Source organism: Trichoderma ghanense, assembly GCF_004382785.1.
Source record: "Trichoderma ghanense strain CCMA-1212 chromosome Unknown scaffold_2, whole genome shotgun sequence".
Lineage (NCBI taxonomy): Eukaryota > Fungi > Ascomycota > Sordariomycetes > Hypocreales > Hypocreaceae > Trichoderma > Trichoderma ghanense.
Window position 1 is genome coordinate 1,862,448 of NW_027395665.1, and position 21,345 is coordinate 1,883,792.

A 21,345-nucleotide genomic window follows, 5' to 3' on the forward strand; every position below is an offset into this window, starting at 1 on the left:
GAAAGACAGCGAGAGAGAGAGAGAGATTGAAGGGTGGGTGCGGCAAGTGATTAAGCGTGCGGGTTGGGCCACACTTTGTTTGCAGGAGGTGGGATAAGTCCATGTAACAACCCGATCCAGAGCTGGAGAATCACCGTTGCATGTCCAGTACCTAAGGGACCAGCCCAGGTCTGATAACACTGGCGTGGCACTCGGATACAGCAGCTGTTGTGCTGTGCCAGGGGGTGTGTTATAGCTGCCAGGCGCCTATTTGACAGCTGGAGTTGACTGGAGTGACAGCTCGAGGAGGGCCTGCGCATGAGTCGGGTTCTACATGTACATGTAGGTAGAGGTACCTTAGGTAGCAGACACAGAGAAAGGGAGATGACGGAGCTGATGGAGATGAATCTAGGCACTTCTGTTCTCTTCCGCCGCAGAGCACGGGAGCCGCGCATAGGAAACATCCCCATAAACCCCCGACCGAAACAGAAAAAGCAAGGAGCTCCGAGGGCAAACATCGAACAACTCTCCCCGTGTTGCCAGGATGGGCTGAGAGAACCATTGCTAGAAGCAGCGGAGGTGGCTTTGAGCTAACGTTGAGGGGTGGGGATTGGATGGCGGAGGAACAGGGGATCGGTTGGCCAGACGGCGGCCAGCAAACAAGCAATCTCAGCAAACAAAGCAATTATATGTGTGCCATCAGGCAGGATATTGGGGGCCACGAAGGAGCCCGAGCAGAAGCAGGGGCACCGAGTTGAAAGAGAGGTTGGCAAGATGCTGGATGTCTGATAGCGGTGCAAAAGGGAATGGAAGCAGTTGCCGGGCCGTGCAGGAGACGAAGCTTGGACAATGCCAGTTCGCAGGAGATTTCGCGATACATGCAGTCTTATATTGAAGGATATAAAGAAGAGGTTTCCAATAAGGCTTACTCTAATTGGAGACGCAGGCCCAGAGCTGAAACTGTGCTGAAACTGTTTGCTCTTTGTCGGAGCTGTCCTTTATATCGTCATGTTGAAACTCGAAACAGAGGACGAGCTGAGGTCAGAAAATCAGAATAGGACCTCATGGAAGGAAGCTCTTATCGACAGGCGGCCCTTGTCCCCGATCAGATCAGCCTTAAACAGAGGGCTGGTGCTAAACCGGCGAATTTCGGCCACTGCCGCCCCACCGCCCGTCCACTGAAGGTCAACCACTACCGCCTAATCGGCGTGGATTTTCAGGCCTCGTCTTGGGTAGCAACAGCGGGGGTTTTAGAGGGCCTGCACGTTAGGCGCCAGACGCGCGCTTCGCCGGAGCCGGACTTTTTCCTGGCTGGACATGGGCAGCAGCCTCGCTATTCCCAAATCGTCACGAACAACCGTGAATTTGTTTGTTCCCTCCAAGTCCTGCGCATCCATCCGAGTCCCGAAACATCAGCACCCGCACAGCACAACGGACCAGACCAGGCCAAAGGCTGAGCATCACGACACGATACTGCTGCGCGCACGGCTTCCATCAGTGTCCTCGCAATGGCTGCTGTAAGTTTGCTGCCTGCCCCGAGCGTTTCCATTTCATCTCGTTCCTGAAACTGATTGCTTCGACATAACAGCCCATAGTGACCGTCTCCGATTCAAAGGAGCTTCGCGGTCTGAACCTCATTGCCGCGCATTCGCACATCCGCGGCCTCGGCGTCGATGCAACGAGCCTCGAGCCCCGAGCCGCGTCTCAGGGCCTGGTTGGCCAGGAAAAGGCGCGCAAGGCCGCTGCGGTGATCCTGCAGATGATCAAGGATGGCAAGATTGCTGGTCGCGCCGTCTTGATTGCTGGTCCGCCAAGGTATGTCGAATACATCATTTGTTCCTTCATGATGGCACACAGCTTACATGTGTCGCTCAATTAGCACGGGTAAAACGGCCATTGCTACCGGAATGGCGCAGTCACTGGGCTCCGACGTTCCCTTCACGACCCTCGCGTCCTCCGAAATTTTCTCCCTCGAAATGTCAAAGACCGAAGCCCTCACGCAAGCCTTCCGCAAGTCAATTGGCGTCCGCATAAAAGAGGAGAGCGAGATTATGGAGGGAGAGGTTGTCGAGATCCAGATCGACCGGAGCGTCACGGGCAGCGCTAAGCAGGGCAAGCTGACCATCAAGACGACTGACATGGAGGCTGTGTACGACATGGGCGCGAAGATGATTGACGCAATGACCAAGGAGCGCGTCATGGCGGGCGACATCATTTCTATCGACAAGTCTTCAGGAAAGATTACAAAGCTGGGCCGATCATACGCTCGATCCCGCGACTACGATGCCATGGGCGTTGATACCAAGTTTTTGCAGTGCCCCGATGGAGAGCTGCAGAAGCGCAAGGAGGTGATCCACACAGTGACGCTGCACGAGATTGATGTCATCAACTCGCGAACACAGGGATTCCTGGCCCTCTTCTCCGGCGACACTGGCGAGATTCGCAGCGAGATCCGCGACCAGATCAACACCAAGGTTGGAGAGTGGAAGGAGGAGGGCAAGGCCGAGATTGTTCCCGGCGTGCTGTTTATCGACGAGGTGCACATGCTCGACATTGAGTGCTTCTCTTACATCAACCGAGCTCTGGAAGACGACTTGGCGCCAGTCGTCATCATGGCCAGCAACCGTGGCCAGTCACGCATTCGAGGCACCGACTACAAGAGCCCACACGGCCTGCCCCTGGACTTCTTGGATCGCGTCGTCATTATCAACACACATCCGTACAACGCGGAAGAAATCCAGAAGATCCTGTCCATTAGGGCGCAGGAGGAGGAGATCGACGTCTCGGCAGACGCCCTGGCCCTGCTCACCAAGATTGGCCAGGAGGCCGGCCTCCGATACGCGAGCAACCTCATCACCACATCGCAGCTCGTCTCAGCGAAGCGGAAGTCTAAGCAGGTCGGCATCGAGGACGTCAAGCGGTGCTTCCAGCTCTTCTACGACCCCGCCAGGAGTATCGAGTTTGTCAACAAGTCCGAGAAGCGGTTGATTGGCAACGACGGCGGCGTCGACCTGTCAGTTCAGAACGGCAGCACTGGCGCTGCTACTGCTGCCGCTGCCAGCTCGGAGAACATGGACTTGAGCTAGAGGGGAGGTGTGAAGAATGGTGCTGAAAGGGATATCCAGATGGTTGGCGTTTTTTTTGGGCAAATCATGAGGGCGAAAAGAAAGACAAGGGGAGGCAACGTAATGGAAAGTGAATGTACCATAAATGAGCAATATTTCGGCGCACGAGGGTCACAGCCGACAGACCTCTTTGATTAGTTCTTGCAACACACAAGTTAACACGGCAAATGTTTCACGAGGTGGCCTCCTCAACCCTTCGTTTTACATCTGGTGCTTATTTCTTCTTCAAGTCTGGAGAGGTAGAGCAAGCTAGAATCTCGCAGTTCGCATCCTTCGTGTCGCATCCTCCCTCCATGAGGCATGTTTTGCACTCGATGAGTCTGCCTTTTGCTTTCTCTCCCCTCCAAATTGCCCAGCCACGCTATCCATACCTTTGCTGCCCCCTGGATCCACGATCTCGCATATCAAGCAACTCGACACGTAGATTCGACTACCGCTCAGTAGGTCCGACTACCGCTCAGTCAGAGGAATGTGTTGCGAGTTTCCGCCTTTTCGCCGTTCTCTCCGTCGTCTTTCTGTCCACATTAATCTCCGTCTCGAACAATCGAATAACGTATTGCTGCCAGGAATCGTCATAGTCATTAAACTTGGATCCTCGCAAAGTTACCATGCCGGACACCCCATTTTCGATCGTCCCATTGAGAGTGCATATATATTCCCCCGAGTCAATCTGGAAATCCCCCGACAAATTTCCAACAGTCTCCTGATCTTTCCTGAGAACAAAGTCACAGGTCCTACCAAAGGACAATTGGAAAGGGCTGGTGTTCGTCAACTGCAGAATTATTGCGATCTCATTGCCGGAGATGTTGAGACCCTTTAGAGAACATTTTATCTTGGACACATTTGCCAAATCAATTGACATTGTAAGCTGATGTCCTGTCGGAGTAACGCTCAGGGCAGCCGTAATGGTCTTCTTGTCGTCGAGCCCAAGGTCGGCGCCCTTCTTTGGCATAAGGTCGTCAAAGAAGGATCTGAATCCTACCATGTTCTGGATCTCTACCAAATTCTCATGAAGATCGTCCCATTCAATCGTCACGCAATTGTCGTAGTCAGGAATAATTGGTATGTCCTTGATAGTTGTCTCTCCGATCATCATTTTGCCGTAGTAGAAGCAGATCTCGACAGAGCTGACCCAACCGATTTCGAAAGCAAGGCAGCATTTACCACTTAGTTGGACACAAAAGGTTCTATAGCACATGTTAGACACCGCTGAGAAAAGACAGGTGGGTTGTTTAGCCTACCTTAGGTCACGGCTTGACATCTGGAGCCAGTCGATATCCATCTCTCCAACTGTTTCAGCTGCGATGGACATCTCCCGGTCCGAGTCGTCTCTGGAACTTCCCGAATCTTTAGACATGTTGGGAAGATTTGCTAGTAGGTTGTTATGACTTTGAAGAAACGTTGTCTTAACTGTTGGCAAATATTGTGATGCAGACTTCCGAGTTACCGACGGAAGAAGGACAAAGCCGAGGGCGGGATGAAAGACGAGGAAGGTACAGAAAGAGAAAGAAGAGTTCGATGGCGGGATATTTGGGTTCAAGTACTCTTTCGCATAAGTAGGCATTCACCCCACGCTTGCGCACTGATTGGAATATTCTGATGCAAGCAAGAGAAAAGAGAGAGCTTGGTGGATTCACGGAGTGTGCTTATATGGCATTCACCTGGCAGCTGACATGGCACTCCTGCTGGGTGCCCCTTCACCGCCCGAGACTCCGCATCTGCCTCTCTCGAGTTCTTACTGATATCATTGAATGCAAGTTATTGGAGGTATCCATTGTGATTCAAGAGCTGCTGTCTGTTCCCGTGAAGAATCACTCCGTATCTCGCCGTTCAATAAGCCTGTTCCTCCTCCGAAGTCCATGGTAGAACAGCTAATGAGCATCTCCCAGCAGCTCAGCCTCTTCAACTCTATACCAAGACGAGATTTTCAGTTCTTATCATGTCAACTTGGATCTCAAATGACCGGATAGCATGAGCAAGCCAGGTATTATTGTTCTCAACTGTTCTGACTCCCTTCAAAGTTGCCATTCCAAGAAATTCGGTAAGAGCAGCAACACTGTGTCCCCGCAGTAAGACATGTGTTTTGCCGGGCATGATTCTCAAGGAGCCGTATAGAAGAGCCAAACGTGTTTCACCTTTCTTCAGCACAAATTCGCAGCTTCCGAAGTCGAACTCAGCCTGGTCTGAGCTGTAGAATATGAACCCCCACCCAATCTCCGTCACATCGTATGCGTGAACGAATGACTCGATGACCGAAGCTTTCGACAAGACACTCAAATTTATCCCTGGAGAAAGGTCGTGGCCTTCGTCAACATTGCTGTCTGCAATGGCAAGCTGGTTTGCATTCATGTCGTCGAGTTCCGTATCAATGTCGTTTGGTAGCAAGCGTTGGATGAAGCCCTTGAATCCCACCATGTTCGAAATATTGAAGCCATGGAGTTTGATCACAACTCTCTTTTCAGAGTCTGGAAACAAAACGGTATCGCGGAGAGTTTGCTCGCCTATGACGCGGGTTTGGTAGGATAGAGTGACCGTTACGTGACTGGTCCAATCGAGGTCCAACAGCTCATCTTCGATTATAGCCACGATCTCAAGGTCAAATGTCCTGTGACAAGGATTAGCATCTTCAATGTCAGTAACGACCAAGGTCAGAAGACGGCCAACCTCATAGTAGGGTTAGTGATCAGAAGCTTCTCAAGTTCAAACTTGGCCATGGTCGTTGTCAATCTCAGAGGATCGCTAATGTGCTCCGTGCATATGTAGTGCTTGAGTTCTCCGGCTGCTCGATTCTGAAAGTTGGGGGAAGGAAGAGAAAGCAGTAAATGTGCGGTTGCTCGCGAGTCGGGCTTTATATAGCACTTCTGTGACAGGTTGCAGCAGTGCTTCTCTCCGCTGCAAGGTTACTGAAAAGGTGAATGGTCGTGAAGCGTCCTCACTTGGCTGTTCAGCAACCCAAGCTCATGTATAGAAGATAAAAAGGTGCAGAAGATTCTTTATATCTCATATGCTAGCTATTGATAGAAGCTCCTGCTAAGACTGGAAGAATGAAGCGATAGTAGCAGAGAGTTGAATCACTTATCTTGTCATGGCTAGGTAGTAGCAGAGGTAGAGATAATCGGTTTACTTGGATGCTGGATAGCCAAGTTGGGGTGCTGGATAGCCATTCCCCTGAAAAGCTGTCAGCTCTTCATACCGTGATCTCTACCGACTGATGGGCGCTACACTTGGTCTAGACTGTCAAATGGCACAAGTATCGTATAGGAAACCGCTGAGTTGATCAAGACTACAGCAAGCCGCTCGGCGAATACGGGTTGAAAAAAGAAATTCGCCTCGATTCCTAACCGCGTATTGGGCCCGCTCAAGGACAACAACCTTCAATTGGCTCTCCTTGGACGGACGGGGACAGGGTGGCTTTGTAGATCCTCAGCCAAACCACTCTTCCAGGCAGTCGCCTACTTCAGTTTGACTTGAATCTCAAACAACCGAATGGCATGAGCAAGGAAACTATTGTTGTGTTCATGCGTCTTGAAGCCCGCCAGAGTTCCCGTCCCAGCGAACAGCTTGCGATCAACACCACGATCAATGTCTCCCTCCAAGTCGATTTCATAATGGCCCTGCTGTATGATGAGATAGCCGTCCAAAAAAGCCAGGGTCTCTTTACCCTTTCTGAGAATGAATCGGCAGTGTCCGAAATCCAGGTCGACAGGACTCGGGCTCAACATGTTGAAGCTGATGCGTACACTCTCATCACATCGCTGAAAATCCAGACAATCAACCGAGAGTTTCGAGATGTGGTCCAAATCTATGGCGATGGAGAACTCGTGGCCGTTGTTATCGTGATCCAGCGCAGCCGTAACACATAAGCTGACCTCTTCCTCCTGCGTGATACCGTCCTTGGGCATCATGTTACGGAAGAAGGCCTCGAATGCCTTCAGGTTTCGGATTTTCAAGCTTTCAAGCCTGATTCTTACTTTGTTGTTTTCGTCGGGAATGATGTAAGAGTCGCGAAGCGTCTTCTTGCCAATGACACGATGGCGGTGGAAGATGAAGACTGTCACTCGACTGTTCCAGGGAACATCCACCTCTGTGTCAATGGTGGCGCTTATTTCAAGGTCGAAGGCCCTGCGACGTAATATCAGCACTTGTGAATGGGAATGTGGCAATTCAAAAGTGCACAGGCTCGTAGACAGACATACTTCCTGGTCGGGTTGGTGAAAAGGTGCTTGTTAATCTTGAACTCCCCCATCTTCGCGATATGTCACCCTTGTTCGTCGTTTTAGTTGTTTAAAGCGTAGTACATCAGGGGAGAGCAAACAAGAATGAAAAAAAGACAGAAAAGAAAAGGCTAAAGTAGATATACTCTCGAAGGAAAATAATGGAATGTTTCGTGACAGCTGGCAGCAAAGCTTCTCTCAGCTGGCGGCCTGGCGAGCAGCTGTTAGGTCCTCATCACTTAATATACCTTACGGAGAATTGCCACAAAGCGACATCAATGATAAGGCACAAAGCTGCGTGGTTCTTGAAGACCAATGGACAGTGTAAAGACTGCTACATATTGTCCTTCACTCAACCAAGTGCTTCATGCCTGAACCAAGAAGAAGTGACGAGGGTCGCCATGCACCGGTGAAGCTCGAATGGAGAGCTGGATAGCCCAGCCGAGTTGTTGACTACTCAGAGGTAGGGACATTGTCGTGGTTGGTATGATCAAGTTCAGTATCAATCATCTCTCAACGTCATCACATCACTTGCATCATGGCCAAAGTAACTGGAACAAGGAAGGATATCAATTGAGCCTTTTCAACTCGTCCATCAACCTCTTTGCAAACCGGGCAGAGCACTTCCGACCGTCCCAGCCCAAGCGTCCGCCCCTCCAGGTATTCACTCGTCGTTCCAAGATGTTCCCGTTTCTTCACCAGATGCGCACGTCTCACATGTAGAGCAAAAGGAAATTATCTCGTTGATGGCAAACATTGACCCTGATGCAAATGATTTCCGAGGATCTAACCTCCAAGAACTCCCCACGATATCCCCCCTCACGTCCCATTTCTTCATGAGTGGACCCATGGTGAGGATTGCCTCACGTTTTTTAGACTACATGCCGTGTTCTTAATTGCGCCATGCATCATAAGATTTGTTAACCCCGAAAGAGACAGATTCGTTTAGGAAGGAGGAGCAGCACCACGTCCACGGCCAAAGCCACCACGGCTAGTAGAAGATGAAATGTTAGCAAAAATGTCCACCATTGACCCAACAACGGGTCCATCATCATCCTGTAGAAACAAGTATGATTCCACGGGGATGGAGAAGAGGGAATTCTCACAATTGAGGAGCAAACTCGCCGGGAGCACCACCCTCCTTGCCCTCGCCAGCGTCCCTCCTTCGGTATCCACCCTCACGGTCGCCACGGTCGCCGCCACGGCCACGGCCGCCAAAGTTTCGTCGCTCACGCTCGCCCTCGCCGAGCATGCCACGGGGAGGAGCGTGTGATCGCTGCTGCTTGATGTGGGTAGCAGGAACGATCTCGGCGGGCAGGTGAAGCCATTCCCGGAGGTAGTCGAGACCCTCGGGGGTCAGGGTGTAGTAGTAGTATTGCCAGGAGAACTGGGTCTTGACATAGCCGCGGGAGTTGAGGGACTGGGCGGCCTTGATGACGAACAGGTTCTTGGTGTCAATATCGGGGTGCTTGGGGAGGTTGAAGTCCTTCTGCGCGACGAGGACACCCTCGCGGAAGAGGTACTGCCGGGACGAAAAATGTCAGTGACGGCCCTGCAACCATGTTTTTTTCTCTTCTGCTTCAACGGCAGCAATTCCTCGAGCTCGCGCTCCCTCAGCTCGTCTTCATTGTCGTAGATGAAAAAAATACCTCGTGAATCTTCTTGCGGTCGGCCTTGGGAATCAACATCGTGGCGGTTTGCTGCTCGGAGGGTCGATGTTGGAAAGTTGACGGTGTTTGCGGACAGGCGTACAACCAGAGATCTCGAATTGGATAACTTTTGTGGGCGGAAGCCCTACATGAAATTCCAACCTAGCGAAGTGGGGTGGCTCGAAAGTGTGCGTTGTGGCTGACATCACGTGTAGATAAGCGTGCTTTGATAACGCCTGCCTTAGCGCCTCGAGCTGGTGTGGCGCAGACCGCGACCTCACATGACAAACTTTCCCGCTTGTCATCGTAGCCGTTTTCCAAACTCAAAGACCCTTTAACCATTATCGCACCTCGCTTCCTTGTTGACGCTTTAGCACGGCAACGATAGGACCTACGCGGTCAATACGGCTTAGCCTTTTGCAGTGGCCGTGGTATATAAACCGTCCGGCTCCCAGCCAACTGCTAGCAGCGCTCCTCCACGGTTTACGTTCTTCACGGATCTCTGCAACGATCGCATCACCGCTTTCGCCACGCACCGCTCTACCAAGCAAAGCTTCAATCAGACGACAGTTTCATCAGCACACACAACTTTCGTCACAATGGCTGAACGCCTCAACGTTCTGATTTCGACCTTCAAGGGTCTCGGTCTCCCCCCGACCCTGGTCCTGCGGACAGCGCCATCCACCACAGTGAACTCTCTGCGAAAGCAGATTGACGAAAAATTGCCCGGCGGCGTTACCGAATCGGAATTCATCATCACAACAACATCAAATCGACAGCTACCCCAATACTCAGACACGCCCATTTCCACCTACCTCGCATCAGACGAAGATGAGTTCCTCTCTCTCCGTCTCGCCATCCCCCTCTGCGGTGGCAAGGGAGGTTTTGGATCCCAGCTCCGAGCCGCCGGTGGTCGCATGTCATCGCGCAAGAAGCAGAACCAAGACGATGGCGGCTCAAGCCGGAACCTGGATGGTCGACGACTGCGCACCATCAACGAGGCCAAGGCCCTCGCCGAGTACCTTGCCATTAAGCCAGAGATGGAGAAGAAGGAGAAGGAGAAGCGGCGCCAGCGATGGGAGGAGATTGTCGACATGGCTGAGCGGAGAGAGGCAGAGATCAAGGCCGGCGGCAGAGGCAAGCTTGATGGCAAATGGGTCGAAGACAAGGAGGAGAGCAACGAACGAACCCGCGATGCGGTCTTGGCTGTCATGAAGTCCGGCAACTACAAAGACAACCTGTTCAGCACCTCTCAAGGCTCAGCGTCAAGCGAACAGAGCAACGGCCAATCTACGAGTGAGGGAGAAGATTCAGAGAGCTCAAAGGAGTCACCACCGCCTGCTGCAGAGGCTGCTGGTTCATCAAAGACCAAGCCGAGGACATTCTTTGGATTCGATGAGGACGACGAGTTTATGAGTTCCGATTCGGAGGATGAGGGCAAGGAGTGATCAATATGCGAATGCGGTTCTCATTTCCCTTGTTTATTATTTGCTTTCTCGGCCAAATGTAATCGGAGTTCTGGGTCATTCGGTTATTGGGTGTATTTGGGACAGGGGCGACATTCGAGCTTGATACGATACCAATTAATTCAGCCAATGTGCCGATAGGGCACTTTTCTTCACGATGCTCTGTTTGTTTCCTGTAATTTTCGGTGTCACGCATGCAATACGTCATACTCGGCTACTAGAATGTGTACTTCAACACGGATATCGCATTGAGCTATATGTACATCAACAAAGCGTCCCACGAGTTCATACTCAAAAGTTGTGCCAATTGGCTTGCGATTCACTACTACAGCTTTCCTTGCAGTACACGCGCACCTGGCTGCTTAATCTATACGAACACCCATTCCTGCTATATACCCTGCCGCGTCAAATATGAGCATTTAAGCATCAAGCTTCACAGGGAAGTTGCCAGCCTCTGAATCACAAAAGAAGATGGAAGTCAGCCTCGAACGGGAATTGGGGCCGTGCTGTAAGTGAGAAACGTACCGCGCTGCTCGTCCCATCGCTGGTACCATCCAGAGGGGCACAGTGATCGGTAGGCCAACCAGAACTATTCACACACTCCGTCTCAGTATACACAGACGCGCGCATCAAGTGTCAAGAGGGTTCCCCCCTATCCAATTTCTTCAGCGTACCTGACGGCAAGGCGCAAAGTCCTCTCCCTTGGCGATGATGCACTTGTGGTAGTCGACGTAGTTTTGCCAGCAGTGCTTGGTCTGGTTCACGTTGGGGAAACGGGCATCAGTGCCTGCGCAGAAGCATTCGGGTTAGCGAAACATGCGGGTGGTATAGCACATTCGTATGGGTAGATGCGTGTATATGTAGGTATATCGGGAAGCGGGTCCTCCGGCGACTGGCAGAGCTGAATTCAAGCTATCCCAAGCTGCCAAACAAGTCGCTCGTAGTTTGAGGGCATTGCATTGCTCAAGCTATTCGTCGTTTCGTCGTAGACGCAGAAAAGGGAATGTTGTCGGGCATTCTCACCAGCTACAGAAAACCACCATTGTTAGCCTCGGTCACCTCCAAGATCAGACCACTTTTTTCCCCGGAGAACAGAAGGAAGAGGGGATATTTTGCTTCTGCAAGGGCGACAGCGCCGTACCAGTGACAAACTTGAAGGGCTTGGTGACAAGCTCCTGGCCTTCCTCGTCGGACATGATGGATAGCGAGAGAGATTCGGCGGGAGGTGCAAAGAGGTTTGCTTGTTGCGGGCGGCAATTGGAGGTCGCGGGATTGGAACGAGGTCGAAGGTTTGGGTGCTGCGTCGAATGAGGCCGGAGCAGCTTTGCTCTTCCGAATCAGATGTTCCGGATTGCAAAATGTGTGCCTCAGGCGCCCAGCGCGGCCAATGGGGCCACTCCGGCAGGCGCAGGGTGGGCCGGATTTTCCCTGCTGAGGTGGGAATAATTGCACCATGAGCCGGGCGAGAGATTCTTAGTGCCTCTGCTCTGCCTCTGCCTCTGCCTCTGCCCTGGCTTCTGCTACTTGCTCTGCTTCTCCAGCAATTCAACCTCAACCTCTCAGCCCAGCAACAGCTGCTCTCACATCGCCTTTTCGGCTTCACTACCTCTCCGCTCAACCACAATGCGCCCTTCTCTTGCTCTTCGGGCCTTCCGCCCTACGGCCCGCATGATGCGCCCCGTTCCCGTAAGTCGCAGCTTGCTGACCTCACAATTTGAGATCCGATGATGCGAGATCCCGGCTAACCCTCGCGGCTTGCAGAAGGAGGACCAGGCCGGTACGTGACGCAATTGACGACGCAGCAGAAACCCATCGCTTCGATTATCATTAACACCTCTACGCAAGGCCACACCGTTTCCCAGCGCCTCCGCAAGCTCAAGCAGATGCCCGCCGAGCTGTACCCCCTCTGTACGAAAAGACTCACCCTTGCTCCGAAACAAAGGCTCCCCTTACATGCGATCTTCTTTTCTTCTAACATTGAGCTTTGTTTGTAGTCATCGTCGTCGGCTTCGCTCTGGGCGCCGCTGCCTACTCATGCTCCCGCAAGTTCTTCGTCGACAAGAACCTGCGACTGTCCCGACAGGGTGCCGCTGCCCGCGCCGCCCAGAACCACACCGGACACGGCAACGAGCACTAAGCTGTCCGAGTTCTTTTTTTCCTTTGCGTCGAGGAGTAACGTCTGGGGTGGGACAATAATTTGACATGCGTCTACTTGGGGCTATTGGATGGGGGGGATTCAATACTGTATATGTTGAGAAGCCTTAGGGCGGAGTGCCAATGAGAAACACAGCTTGCATGTTGTTCCAAAACCTCGGTTCTACCCCACATGTAAAAAGAGAATCTAGTGTGCCATGACAAGGTCCCCCCAAACACCGTCGCTATGCCAAAAGAAAGAAGAGAAGAAAAACAGTCCAAGCAGACCCATATCCTGTCCTCATCTACAGTTCCCTTTCCTGAGCTCTACTCCGGCTTTGGCCCCGCGACATCCAGCCCCTCAAGACCTTGCATAGGATCTGATGCCGGCTCCCCCAGCTTTGACTGATTTGCGACGTCATCCTCCGCCGCATGCTCAGCAAGCCAGCTCTCCTGTATAAAGTCAGAACATTTGCAGAACATTTGCCCCATCATGATGATATCAACTTCACATGAAAGAAACAAAGCAAAGGAAAGAGACTCACCTGCTCCCAAATCGCCTTTTTGCTTCCCAACCCCTCATCCGCACTCTTGGGCGCCCTCGCCTGCGACACTTTAATCACCCGGCCAAAGAACTCGGACTGGTCCATGTTGTCAATGGCCTCCTTTGCGTCCGCGCTGTCCTCGTACTCGACGTACGCGAAGCCCTTGTGGGGGTCCTGGGAGTTGGCGTCTGCTTTGGGGAGCTGCACCTCGACGATGTCGCCAAAGGGGATGAAGGCGTCGAAGACGTGCGTGTTTGTGACGAGGGGCGCGAGGCCGCCGACGTAGACGGTGGCTTTCCAGCGTGCAGAGTCTGTCATTTTTATTTTTGTAATTGGCTTGATCCTTTTAAAAATATTTGAAGAGGGAGAGAGAGGAGTGATTAGAATGGTGCGGTATAGGATTAGGGTGCTTGTTTGATGTGAGCTTGGATCGTCTCAAAACTTGAAGCTTGAGTTGGTGAGGTGAAGTGAAGACGGACAGCTTCCATGAGCCGAGGTTTCGCCGATGAGACGTCAGAGTCTGGATGAAGCGATCAAAGACATCTTTGGGCCACGAAGATCAATGAAGGCAAGAACAAAGAATATTGACAATTGGCAGGCACGGAGTTACATCGCTTGGAGTATCAATCTGATATGCTAGCTTGTCTTGTACAAAGAAGCGTGCGCTCTCGAGAGTACCTACTCGCCTCATGCCGTTCAGCTCGATACCCTACAATCCAACGTCTGCATCATGGCTCAAGGGAAGCAAAACGCCACGAGCTCCCGTGAAATCAAACTAAATTGAAGAGGGGATTCTGGAAGACAGAGTACTTTTACAGCTTTGCAAACCCATATTCAATTCTTCCATTGAGGCCAACTTTTGATGAAGAGGGAAGGTTTGCCGTAGCTCATGACCGAGGTTATCAATCGGAGTCAGTCTTTACCTATCTTGACAGGAGTCAACAGAAACACATGAATGATAACTGACATACATCCAATGGAAGTGCGTATGTTTCCCAATTCAATTAAGAGCGGAGAGATAGACTCAATCATACCAGATTCAGTCCAGATACCCTTTCAACCCAAACCCAATAACAGCCCAAACAGCCGCACCCAAAGCAAACAACGTCGTCCTAACCATCAACAATCAGCATAACAAACTCTATCCATATCCGACCTCATCTCAACACCCAACCCAAATGCAGAAGAGGATAAAAAAAAAAAAACATAGAAAAGGACAACTTACTCGACCTTCTTCCCCGCCCTCCAAACAATCCACAAATCCGCCACACAAATCCCCATCGAACTCAATATCACCGTCCCCATAGCATCCCTCATCCCAGCCCGATGCAGCGCATACAACGTCGTCGCCAGCGTCAAGTCCCGACTCCCTACCAGGATAGCCACAAGCCTAGCAGAACTATCATCTTCTCGGCCTTCTCGAGCAAGCGACGCCGTCGACGGCTGGAGACTAAACAGCTCCGCAGTGCGCTTCATGTCAAACAGCGCGCTCGAGCCGAGAATGGCATACGTTGCTGCGACGCTGAGGCCCAGCCTGTTCCAGGTGGATGCTGAGATAGGGTGCATCTTGTGTGTGTGTGTGTGTGTGTGTGTGTGTGTGTGTGTGTGTGTGCTTTTGCGCTACGATATCCTGACGATGGTTTACATGAGGAAACGGGAGTAGCTGAGTAGATGATGAGAGTGCTTATATCTCGATCAGCTGTTGTTCTTCGACTACTAACCTGGGCAGCGCCGCAGACATCTACTAGGGCTTGAGTTCTAGGATGGCACACGCGAATCACCTCTCGCGAGTATCACAGCACAGCTTCTCCAACTCCCTAGGCGAATCAAAGGAGGGGACGTTTCCCAAGGGAGCCATCTATGCGAGTTCAGCTGAACGTGCGGGGGAAGAACATGCCACCCATATAAAAAGGATGGTCATACAGTGTCGTGTCAATTGGTGGCGAACAGCAGCATATCCGAGCAATCCAATAATCACTAGGACTTGGCCAACGAACCACTGTATCGCCAACCATCATATATATGTATATTCTAACTAATCGTGCCGCAGCGGTCAATCAATGCCTTGCCTAATCCATCGATTTTGTGCCGCCAATAAACTCGTCCACAAACCATCACAACTCTCCGTATTAAACAGCATTATTCACTCATCAAGGAGTCGCCTTGCTCATGCTGATGAGTCGCTTAACTCCGACCTAGACACATTGCGCGTTAGTAAAAGAGGAAACCGAATCATGAGAGCTTGGAATAATTCAACTCACCATCCAGTTACCGCATTCCTCAGTCTTGTCTCGGTTGATCTCAATCTGCAGCCTTTGAGCCGTAGCGTAGTCCTTGGCTTGCATTGCGACGGCGAGCTGTGTCAGCTGCTCAATGGTCGATGCCTGCACGAGCTCCTCATTGTTCAGGTGGTCAAACAGAATGTTCAGACGCTTCTGGGTGTCCTTGACTTGGGGAGAAAATGTGGGAGGCGCCTTGGACGCTACTCGCTGCATATCTGAGCTCAGAATATCCACCAATTGTTGAGCATGAGGTGGGATGTGTGACCGATCGCCAGGGGGATACTTGGCTGCCGGAGGCGGCGCGGTCTGCTTAGAGGGCGGAGGAGCAGATGCGGTCGAAGGAGGCCGGCCCATCGGAGGAGGTCCTGCTGGCGGCGGTTGAGTGGCCGGCACCTGTCCGGGAGCTGGTGCGTAGGGCGATGGGGCATACGGACTAGGCGCTGCCGGCTGTTGTTGAACTGGCGGCGCATATGGGTTTGCAGGCGGTGGCGGTCTGCTGGCCGGGCCCGGGGGTGGTGGCATGGTGGCGCTGGCATACTGTCCGGGCTGCTGCTGAGTTGCCGTCACTGGAGCGTATCGGTTCGAAGGGGGCGGCCCGGCAGGAGGAGCGTTATAGGGCGAAGCTGTGCGAGGCATAACTGGAGGAGCCGGGTGAGTCGGAATTGCCCCGGTTATGGGGGCCGGGGGAGCATATTGGTTTGCTGCCGCAGACGAGGTTCGTGGTGGCCCGGTCACTGGCGGTCCGGCTAATGGGGACTGGACTCGTGGAGGAGCTGGTCCCTTGGGAGGTGGAGGAGGACTAGCCCTGGCACCGGCCCCATAGGGCGACGTTGATGACGGAGGAGGGGGATGTGCTGCTTGGCCCTGCTGGGCTCCGAAGGGGGACGCGATAGGTGGTACGCTGGGCGTCGATCTTCGTGGCGCGGCCTTTGTCACCATAGGGACATCATTCCAGTTCTCCGCATTCTTGGCCTTTGCTGCAGGCGGAGGTCCCGCGGATGGCGTCGTGTTCCTCGGAGGCCCACTGATGGGAGGAGGTGCGATAGGCGCTCCAGTGTAACCAAACTGACTAGGAGGCTGGTAACCCTGCGGCTGATAGCCCTGGGGCTGGTAGCCTTGGGGTTGGTAGGGGTTGACTGGTGGCTTGTACTGCTGAGAGGTTGAGACCGATGGTGAGGTTTGCTGCAGCCCGACATATGGGTTCGTGGGAGCCGGAATAGTGGCAGGCTGAGGAGGCTGGTAGCCTACCACAGGGACCTGCTTCCCGGCTGACGTGGTTGACGGCGTTCGGCGAGATGCCGTAACCGCCGCGGCAGCGGGCTTCTTTTGTGTTGCGAGCTTCACTCGACTCCTCGTCAGCTCGGCAGCTGGGTAGTTGGCTGGCAGGAGATCGAGATATTTCTGAGCAACTTCCAGCTTGCCCTGGCCAGCCAGGATCTCGGCGTACTCGGTGTACTTGTCGTAGAGGGTCGCCAGCTTCCAGTCGTCCGTCTTTGACAATTCCTTGTCCTGGAACTTGGCGACATGGCGGAACACAGTCACCTTCTCAATGAAGCTCTGGAGCGAACGAGTGTGTACCGAGAAGGTGGAATCACCGGACTCCTGCTGCATTCGAGCTTGCTCCGACTCCTTGAGCTCATCCACCCAGATGGCGACAACCTTTTCGAGCTTCGAGCCCACGAGGTAGCAGAAGGAAGCGTCCTTTCGCCGACCCTGCTCGTTGATTCGGTCGCCCAGTGCCTCGCAAAGGTCTGGGAATTCGGTAGGATCTGAGAAAGTGCAGATGATGGCCATTGTCTCCTTCCAGTTCTCCAGGTCCGCATTGTATACGATATCCCACAGGTTCTTGTCAACGACAGAGCTGATAAGTCGCAAGTAGCTGGGAACGCCGTCCCTGCGAGCGAGATAAGCAGACTGCACCTTTTCGACAAGTTCCTGGCCGCCGCAGTTGGCGATGAGGAAGGCATCTGCGATACGATCCTCCTTCAAGCAGATATCCGTAGCCTTGGCAAAGTTGCCCAGCATGAGAGCTCTGGTAATGTCCTTCTCGACGGATGTATCGCCGTCGCTGAAGAGGTGGAAAGGCTTATCCGTCTTGGCACCTTTGTTGGCAGCCAGGCCAGAGAGGAAATCATCTCCCTCGCCCTCACCATCTTCCCCAAAGAAGTTGGACAGACGCCTGGGCTTGCCCTCCGCGTCTGTAGCTTCCTCCTCCCTTTCAGGCGTCTCCTTCTCCTCGCCCTCGGGCGCATCAGCGGAAGACCCGTTTGTGAGATCCTCCTCTTTGAAACCGAGATGCTCAACAATCTTTGAACGAGGGTTCTCGCCGACCAGTGTCTCAATAACTGTCCAGTCTGCCTTCTCCTCGTCGGTCTGAGCTTGAGCCTTTCTCTCTTCGCAAAGCGTGATCACATCCTCGGATTTAAGAGCCTCTTGGAACCTTTCAATAGCGGATGCGACGTCTGAATCGGCAGAAAATTGCGAGATTGACAGCTTCGACTGGCGCTTCTGGCCAGGCTGAGCTGGCAACTCCCTGAAGATGACAAGTTTGCCACCAAAGCCAAAGGAAGCTCCAATGGGTCGCTCAAACCACTTGGGCGCCTTGGGTAAGGACCATGAAGCTCCCTGGGGCTGGGTCTGTGCAGCCCTGAAGAATTCCTCGTCATCCAGGGGCTTCTCGTTGACTGCTTGCGACTTATCAGGGTTGGTGTTCTGAAGCGTTTGGATCGTGATCTTGCCGTCGAAGCTTGCGGTAGCGGAAAGGTTAGGGTTGTGAGGGTGGAAGCGCGTCTGGAAAGTCCAGTTGGTGACCTCGGGCAGCTCTCCATAGCGCTCTCCGGTGTGCGGGTTCCAGACAATCGTCTTGTTGTCCTTGCCGGATGAGAGCAACAGGTCAGGATCCTGCTGGCACCACGATAGTGACAGGACACCCTGCTCGTGTCCCTGGAGGGTCTTCTCCGGAGCATTGGAGTTGCGCAGGTCCCACAGGAAGATGACGGGCGTGTTGTCGTCAGGGGTTGCCGTGAGAAGCTTTGTTGAGTTGTTGGGGTCCCAGGCAATGGCGCTGACTGCTTTGCGGTTGTTGTTCAGGGTCAAGGATGCCTTCTTCGTCTTCAGATCCCAGACGGTCACAAAGCCGCCTGGGCCACCAGTGGCGAGAATGTGAGAGACCTTGCGGTTCCAGGCCAAGCAGTCGATATCGTCGGATCGGGCCGCCGCGTTCCCTAGACGGAAGGGGTTCTCGATATCGCCAATGTCGTAGATGAACAACTCGCCCTTGGCACCGCCGGTGGCCAGGATTTGCGGCTTCAGGGGGTTGAACTGGAGTGCCTTGATAGCACCGGTGTGCTTTGTCGTCTTAGAGATGGAGGCGTCAGAAGCCCCAGCCTCGAGCTTCTCGACATCCCACAGTTCGAGAGTGCCGTTCTCCAGAGCACCCGCGACGATGCCCCTGGGGTGGTTTGCGTCGGGAGGCCCCCAAGCAATGTCGTAGAATCTGATGGCCTCAGCAATTGACTCAAGCAAGCGTAATCGAAAGCCAGAATCCCTACCTTGACTCTGTGGTGATGCTGACCACGGGCTGGAGTTCGATGCCCTGCTCCTGGTTGTCCAGCGCGAGATCCCAGAGCTCCAGCTTGCTCTCGTCAGAGAAGTCGGCATCGACGGCCCCGGCCTTGGTTCCGGTCACGACCATGGGCTTGCCGGCGCCGGGCGACCACGCAAAGGTGGCCGTTCGGGGGATGTCTCGTAGGCGCACCATGGTGGCGGGGTTGCGGGTGTAATACGATCAGAAGGGAGAGCGATTCAACAGCGGCGAATTGGCAGAGAAAAGAGAGAGTTAAATGCCCAATCAGCGGCCCTGATGCAGCATTGATGATTCGAGAGGTGCGCAGCTCCCAGAGTTCTGTCTGAGCAGAGACAATCGCGGTGCTGGGAGGCTGACTGGCTTGCGAGGTGGTCGAGAGTCCAGGGCCAGCTATGATGCCAGATTGCAGGCCAGATGTTCGCATCAGCTCCTCCCTGCCCCAAGACCCGCGTCTGTGCTCTGCGACTAATGGAGCTGGCGACAGATCGCTGCACGTGACGCCGCGGTTGCGGCTGCGACAGACTATCGTGAACTTGTTACATGAACACTCCAACACAGTATCTGCAGCAAAGTGGAAGAAATGAATATGGCAAAAATTTGAAAGTCGAGGCAGAGGGAATGATTCAGTCACTAAAATTTCTCCTTGAATTCAGACGCAAGACTGTCATGTGCTGGGGATAATGTGTTGCTGGGTGGTTGCAGGCTCGATCTAAGCGGCGTCCATACGGGGCAGCTCCTTGTGGCAGATCTAGATCGGGTAAATTGCGACCCTTTGCAACTAATCCAAGCGCTGGAATCTGGAATACGCTTATAAGAGTACCTGATATAGATACAGGCCAAATATAAATTGATAGGTCTGGAGCACTACTATTATTCTACAAGCTTCCTCTTGGTAAGGATCGCCGAAGCCGTAGCTTAGAGCTAGCATATGCATATAGCTTAGCAGATGGAAAACGAGGACAGTGTCTAAATAGAGGGCATTTTACCCAGGATCTAGATGTATATTGACCTCTATAGTCTAGATAGTATTATATCAAGGTGAGAAATGATGAACGGATACCCGAGTAGGCGTAGTCATTCGATATGCGGCGGGCGTATGTGGCGTTCAGATGAACTGGTAGTCGTCAAGGATGTGCATGGATTTTTCGTGACGGTCATGGGTATCGAGAATCTGGTCGGCAATGAGACGACGAGAAGATTCTGTCCGTTGGCCTGGCCAGAGGGGGTAGATGTGCGATAAATCGTCAGCCTCGTCTCATCTAGACGGAAGCACCTTTCTGACGTATTCCCTGACCAGCCGCAACGCCGCCCTCACAATGTCTTCCAGCCGCCGGTCCTTTCGACTCCGCATCCAAAGGAGTATGATGCTCAAGACGACGCAGTCAATCAACAAGTGCTTCATGACGACGAATATGAACCACTTTATCCACGAGGGAAAGCTCTTCTCCTTCTTCGACCTCCACTCCCGCCCCGTGGCGATCTGTTCGCGGAGAGCGGCAACTTCTGCCGTGAGCTTGGTAATGGCTCGCTCCATCTTCTTGGACCACCGGCTGTTCTGCAGGCTGACGGCACGGTCTTCTTCGTCCCTTGCCACCGCGTCCTCGTCGTCCTCGTCAACCTGCCTGCGGGATCGCAGCTCGACGACATCCTGCTCGCTCATGGGGCTTAGGACCTTCAAGGGCGCATCGCTGCCGCTCCTCGGCTGATGGAAGCTATGCGTGGGGTCACTCGGATTGGCAGAGGACGAGTCGGAGCTGGGAACGTTGTCCTTGATCTGGTTCCAGACAAACTCGAGCTCGGCAACGAGTTCCCTCCCATCTCTGCTTGTGGGAGGTTAGTGTCCATGCATCGTATATGCAAGTATTGACTTGCAGCACGCTGGCGGGGATTCTCACGATGTGTTTGCGTATTTGTGCATCGTCTCGATGAGGGCCTCGATATATCGCCTCTTGGACTCGGTCCTTGTCAAGCCCTTTTGCGAATTCCACGCATCCCACTTATCCCGCTCCTTCTGCAGCTCATCCGGCGGCAAACCCGACGCGGCCGTGGGCATCTCCATAACGCCATCCACATCTCCCTCCATGGCTTGCTTGTAGAGGCCATACAGCCGTAGCCGCTCGGAAGGGGGCGGCCGCGAGGCCCCGGTCTTGGGTATCTTCTTGACGGTGTTTAAGGCATGAACAAAGACTCGATCTGTAGCATTGGGCCGTCAGCATGTGCCATTGCGGGCTTGTTGTGGGGGAACAGAAAGGCATCTGCTTGCTATACCCACCCACGGAGTCCGCCATCGGGGGCGGCTATGACGGGGGGAGCCGTGCTGCTCCCAGCGAGCCAGATGCGATCTCTTGGAGGTGTCCGAAAGGGGA

General features: G+C 53.2%; 13 protein-coding genes across 13 annotated transcripts; 4 read left to right on the top strand and 9 right to left on the bottom strand.

Annotated features, from left to right (window-relative positions):
• Positions 1-1,487: 1,487 nt before the first annotated feature.
• On the top strand, positions 1,488-3,065 carry CCMA1212_002986 (RuvB-like helicase 2; the record flags this gene model as incomplete). Its single annotated transcript, XM_073700352.1, has 3 exons — positions 1,488-1,496; positions 1,568-1,794; positions 1,859-3,065. 3 exons carry the CDS (start codon positions 1,488-1,490, stop codon positions 3,063-3,065), a joined length of 1,443 nt encoding a protein of 480 aa, XP_073560865.1.
• A 496-nt stretch (positions 3,066-3,561) lies between these two features.
• On the bottom strand, positions 3,562-4,461 carry CCMA1212_002987 (uncharacterized protein; the record flags this gene model as incomplete). Its single annotated transcript, XM_073700353.1, has 2 exons — positions 3,562-4,291; positions 4,346-4,461. 2 exons carry the CDS (start codon positions 4,459-4,461, stop codon positions 3,562-3,564), a joined length of 846 nt encoding a protein of 281 aa, XP_073560864.1.
• A 551-nt stretch (positions 4,462-5,012) lies between these two features.
• CCMA1212_002988 (uncharacterized protein) lies at positions 5,013-5,818 on the bottom strand (the record flags this gene model as incomplete). Its single annotated transcript, XM_073700354.1, has 2 exons — positions 5,013-5,709; positions 5,811-5,818. 2 exons carry the CDS (start codon positions 5,816-5,818, stop codon positions 5,013-5,015), a joined length of 705 nt encoding a protein of 234 aa, XP_073560863.1.
• A 738-nt stretch (positions 5,819-6,556) lies between these two features.
• CCMA1212_002989 (uncharacterized protein) lies at positions 6,557-7,350 on the bottom strand (the record flags this gene model as incomplete). The annotated part of the gene is made up of 2 exons (XM_073700355.1): positions 6,557-7,226; positions 7,343-7,350. The coding sequence occupies 2 exons, from the start codon at positions 7,348-7,350 to the stop codon at positions 6,557-6,559; spliced, it is 678 nt and encodes a 225-aa protein (XP_073560862.1).
• A 913-nt stretch (positions 7,351-8,263) lies between these two features.
• On the bottom strand, positions 8,264-9,006 carry CCMA1212_002990 (40S ribosomal protein S10-A; the record flags this gene model as incomplete). The annotated part of the gene is made up of 3 exons (XM_073700356.1): positions 8,264-8,309; positions 8,425-8,840; positions 8,968-9,006. The coding sequence occupies 3 exons, from the start codon at positions 9,004-9,006 to the stop codon at positions 8,264-8,266; spliced, it is 501 nt and encodes a 166-aa protein (XP_073561347.1).
• Positions 8,337-8,591, top strand: CCMA1212_002991 (uncharacterized protein; the record flags this gene model as incomplete). Its single annotated transcript, XM_073700357.1, has 1 exon — positions 8,337-8,591. The coding sequence occupies one exon, from the start codon at positions 8,337-8,339 to the stop codon at positions 8,589-8,591; it is 255 nt and encodes an 84-aa protein (XP_073561348.1).
• A 560-nt stretch (positions 9,007-9,566) lies between the features above and the next one.
• CCMA1212_002992 (Telomere maintenance protein SDE2) lies at positions 9,567-10,415 on the top strand (the record flags this gene model as incomplete). Its single annotated transcript, XM_073700358.1, has 1 exon — positions 9,567-10,415. One exon carries the CDS (start codon positions 9,567-9,569, stop codon positions 10,413-10,415), a length of 849 nt encoding a protein of 282 aa, XP_073561349.1.
• Positions 10,416-10,852: 437 nt separating this feature from the next.
• Positions 10,853-11,629, bottom strand: CCMA1212_002993 (Cytochrome c oxidase subunit 6B; the record flags this gene model as incomplete). Its single annotated transcript, XM_073700359.1, has 4 exons — positions 10,853-10,887; positions 10,959-11,022; positions 11,108-11,220; positions 11,575-11,629. 4 exons carry the CDS (start codon positions 11,627-11,629, stop codon positions 10,853-10,855), a joined length of 267 nt encoding a protein of 88 aa, XP_073561350.1.
• Positions 11,630-12,056: 427 nt separating this feature from the next.
• On the top strand, positions 12,057-12,570 carry CCMA1212_002994 (uncharacterized protein; the record flags this gene model as incomplete). Its single annotated transcript, XM_073700360.1, has 4 exons — positions 12,057-12,119; positions 12,195-12,210; positions 12,279-12,341; positions 12,428-12,570. The coding sequence occupies 4 exons, from the start codon at positions 12,057-12,059 to the stop codon at positions 12,568-12,570; spliced, it is 285 nt and encodes a 94-aa protein (XP_073561343.1).
• Positions 12,571-12,893: 323 nt separating this feature from the next.
• On the bottom strand, positions 12,894-13,429 carry CCMA1212_002995 (Peptidyl-prolyl cis-trans isomerase E; the record flags this gene model as incomplete). The annotated part of the gene is made up of 2 exons (XM_073700361.1): positions 12,894-13,019; positions 13,112-13,429. The coding sequence occupies 2 exons, from the start codon at positions 13,427-13,429 to the stop codon at positions 12,894-12,896; spliced, it is 444 nt and encodes a 147-aa protein (XP_073561344.1).
• A 721-nt stretch (positions 13,430-14,150) lies between these two features.
• Positions 14,151-14,677, bottom strand: CCMA1212_002996 (uncharacterized protein; the record flags this gene model as incomplete). Its single annotated transcript, XM_073700362.1, has 2 exons — positions 14,151-14,223; positions 14,337-14,677. 2 exons carry the CDS (start codon positions 14,675-14,677, stop codon positions 14,151-14,153), a joined length of 414 nt encoding a protein of 137 aa, XP_073561345.1.
• A 584-nt stretch (positions 14,678-15,261) lies between these two features.
• On the bottom strand, positions 15,262-19,153 carry CCMA1212_002997 (Protein transport protein SEC31; the record flags this gene model as incomplete). The annotated part of the gene is made up of 3 exons (XM_073700363.1): positions 15,262-15,306; positions 15,373-18,889; positions 18,945-19,153. 3 exons carry the CDS (start codon positions 19,151-19,153, stop codon positions 15,262-15,264), a joined length of 3,771 nt encoding a protein of 1,256 aa, XP_073561346.1.
• Positions 19,154-20,234: 1,081 nt separating this feature from the next.
• CCMA1212_002998 (Autophagy-related protein 37) lies at positions 20,235-21,267 on the bottom strand (the record flags this gene model as incomplete). Its single annotated transcript, XM_073700364.1, has 3 exons — positions 20,235-20,799; positions 20,875-21,172; positions 21,252-21,267. 3 exons carry the CDS (start codon positions 21,265-21,267, stop codon positions 20,235-20,237), a joined length of 879 nt encoding a protein of 292 aa, XP_073561341.1.
• Positions 21,268-21,345: the final 78 nt, after the last annotated feature.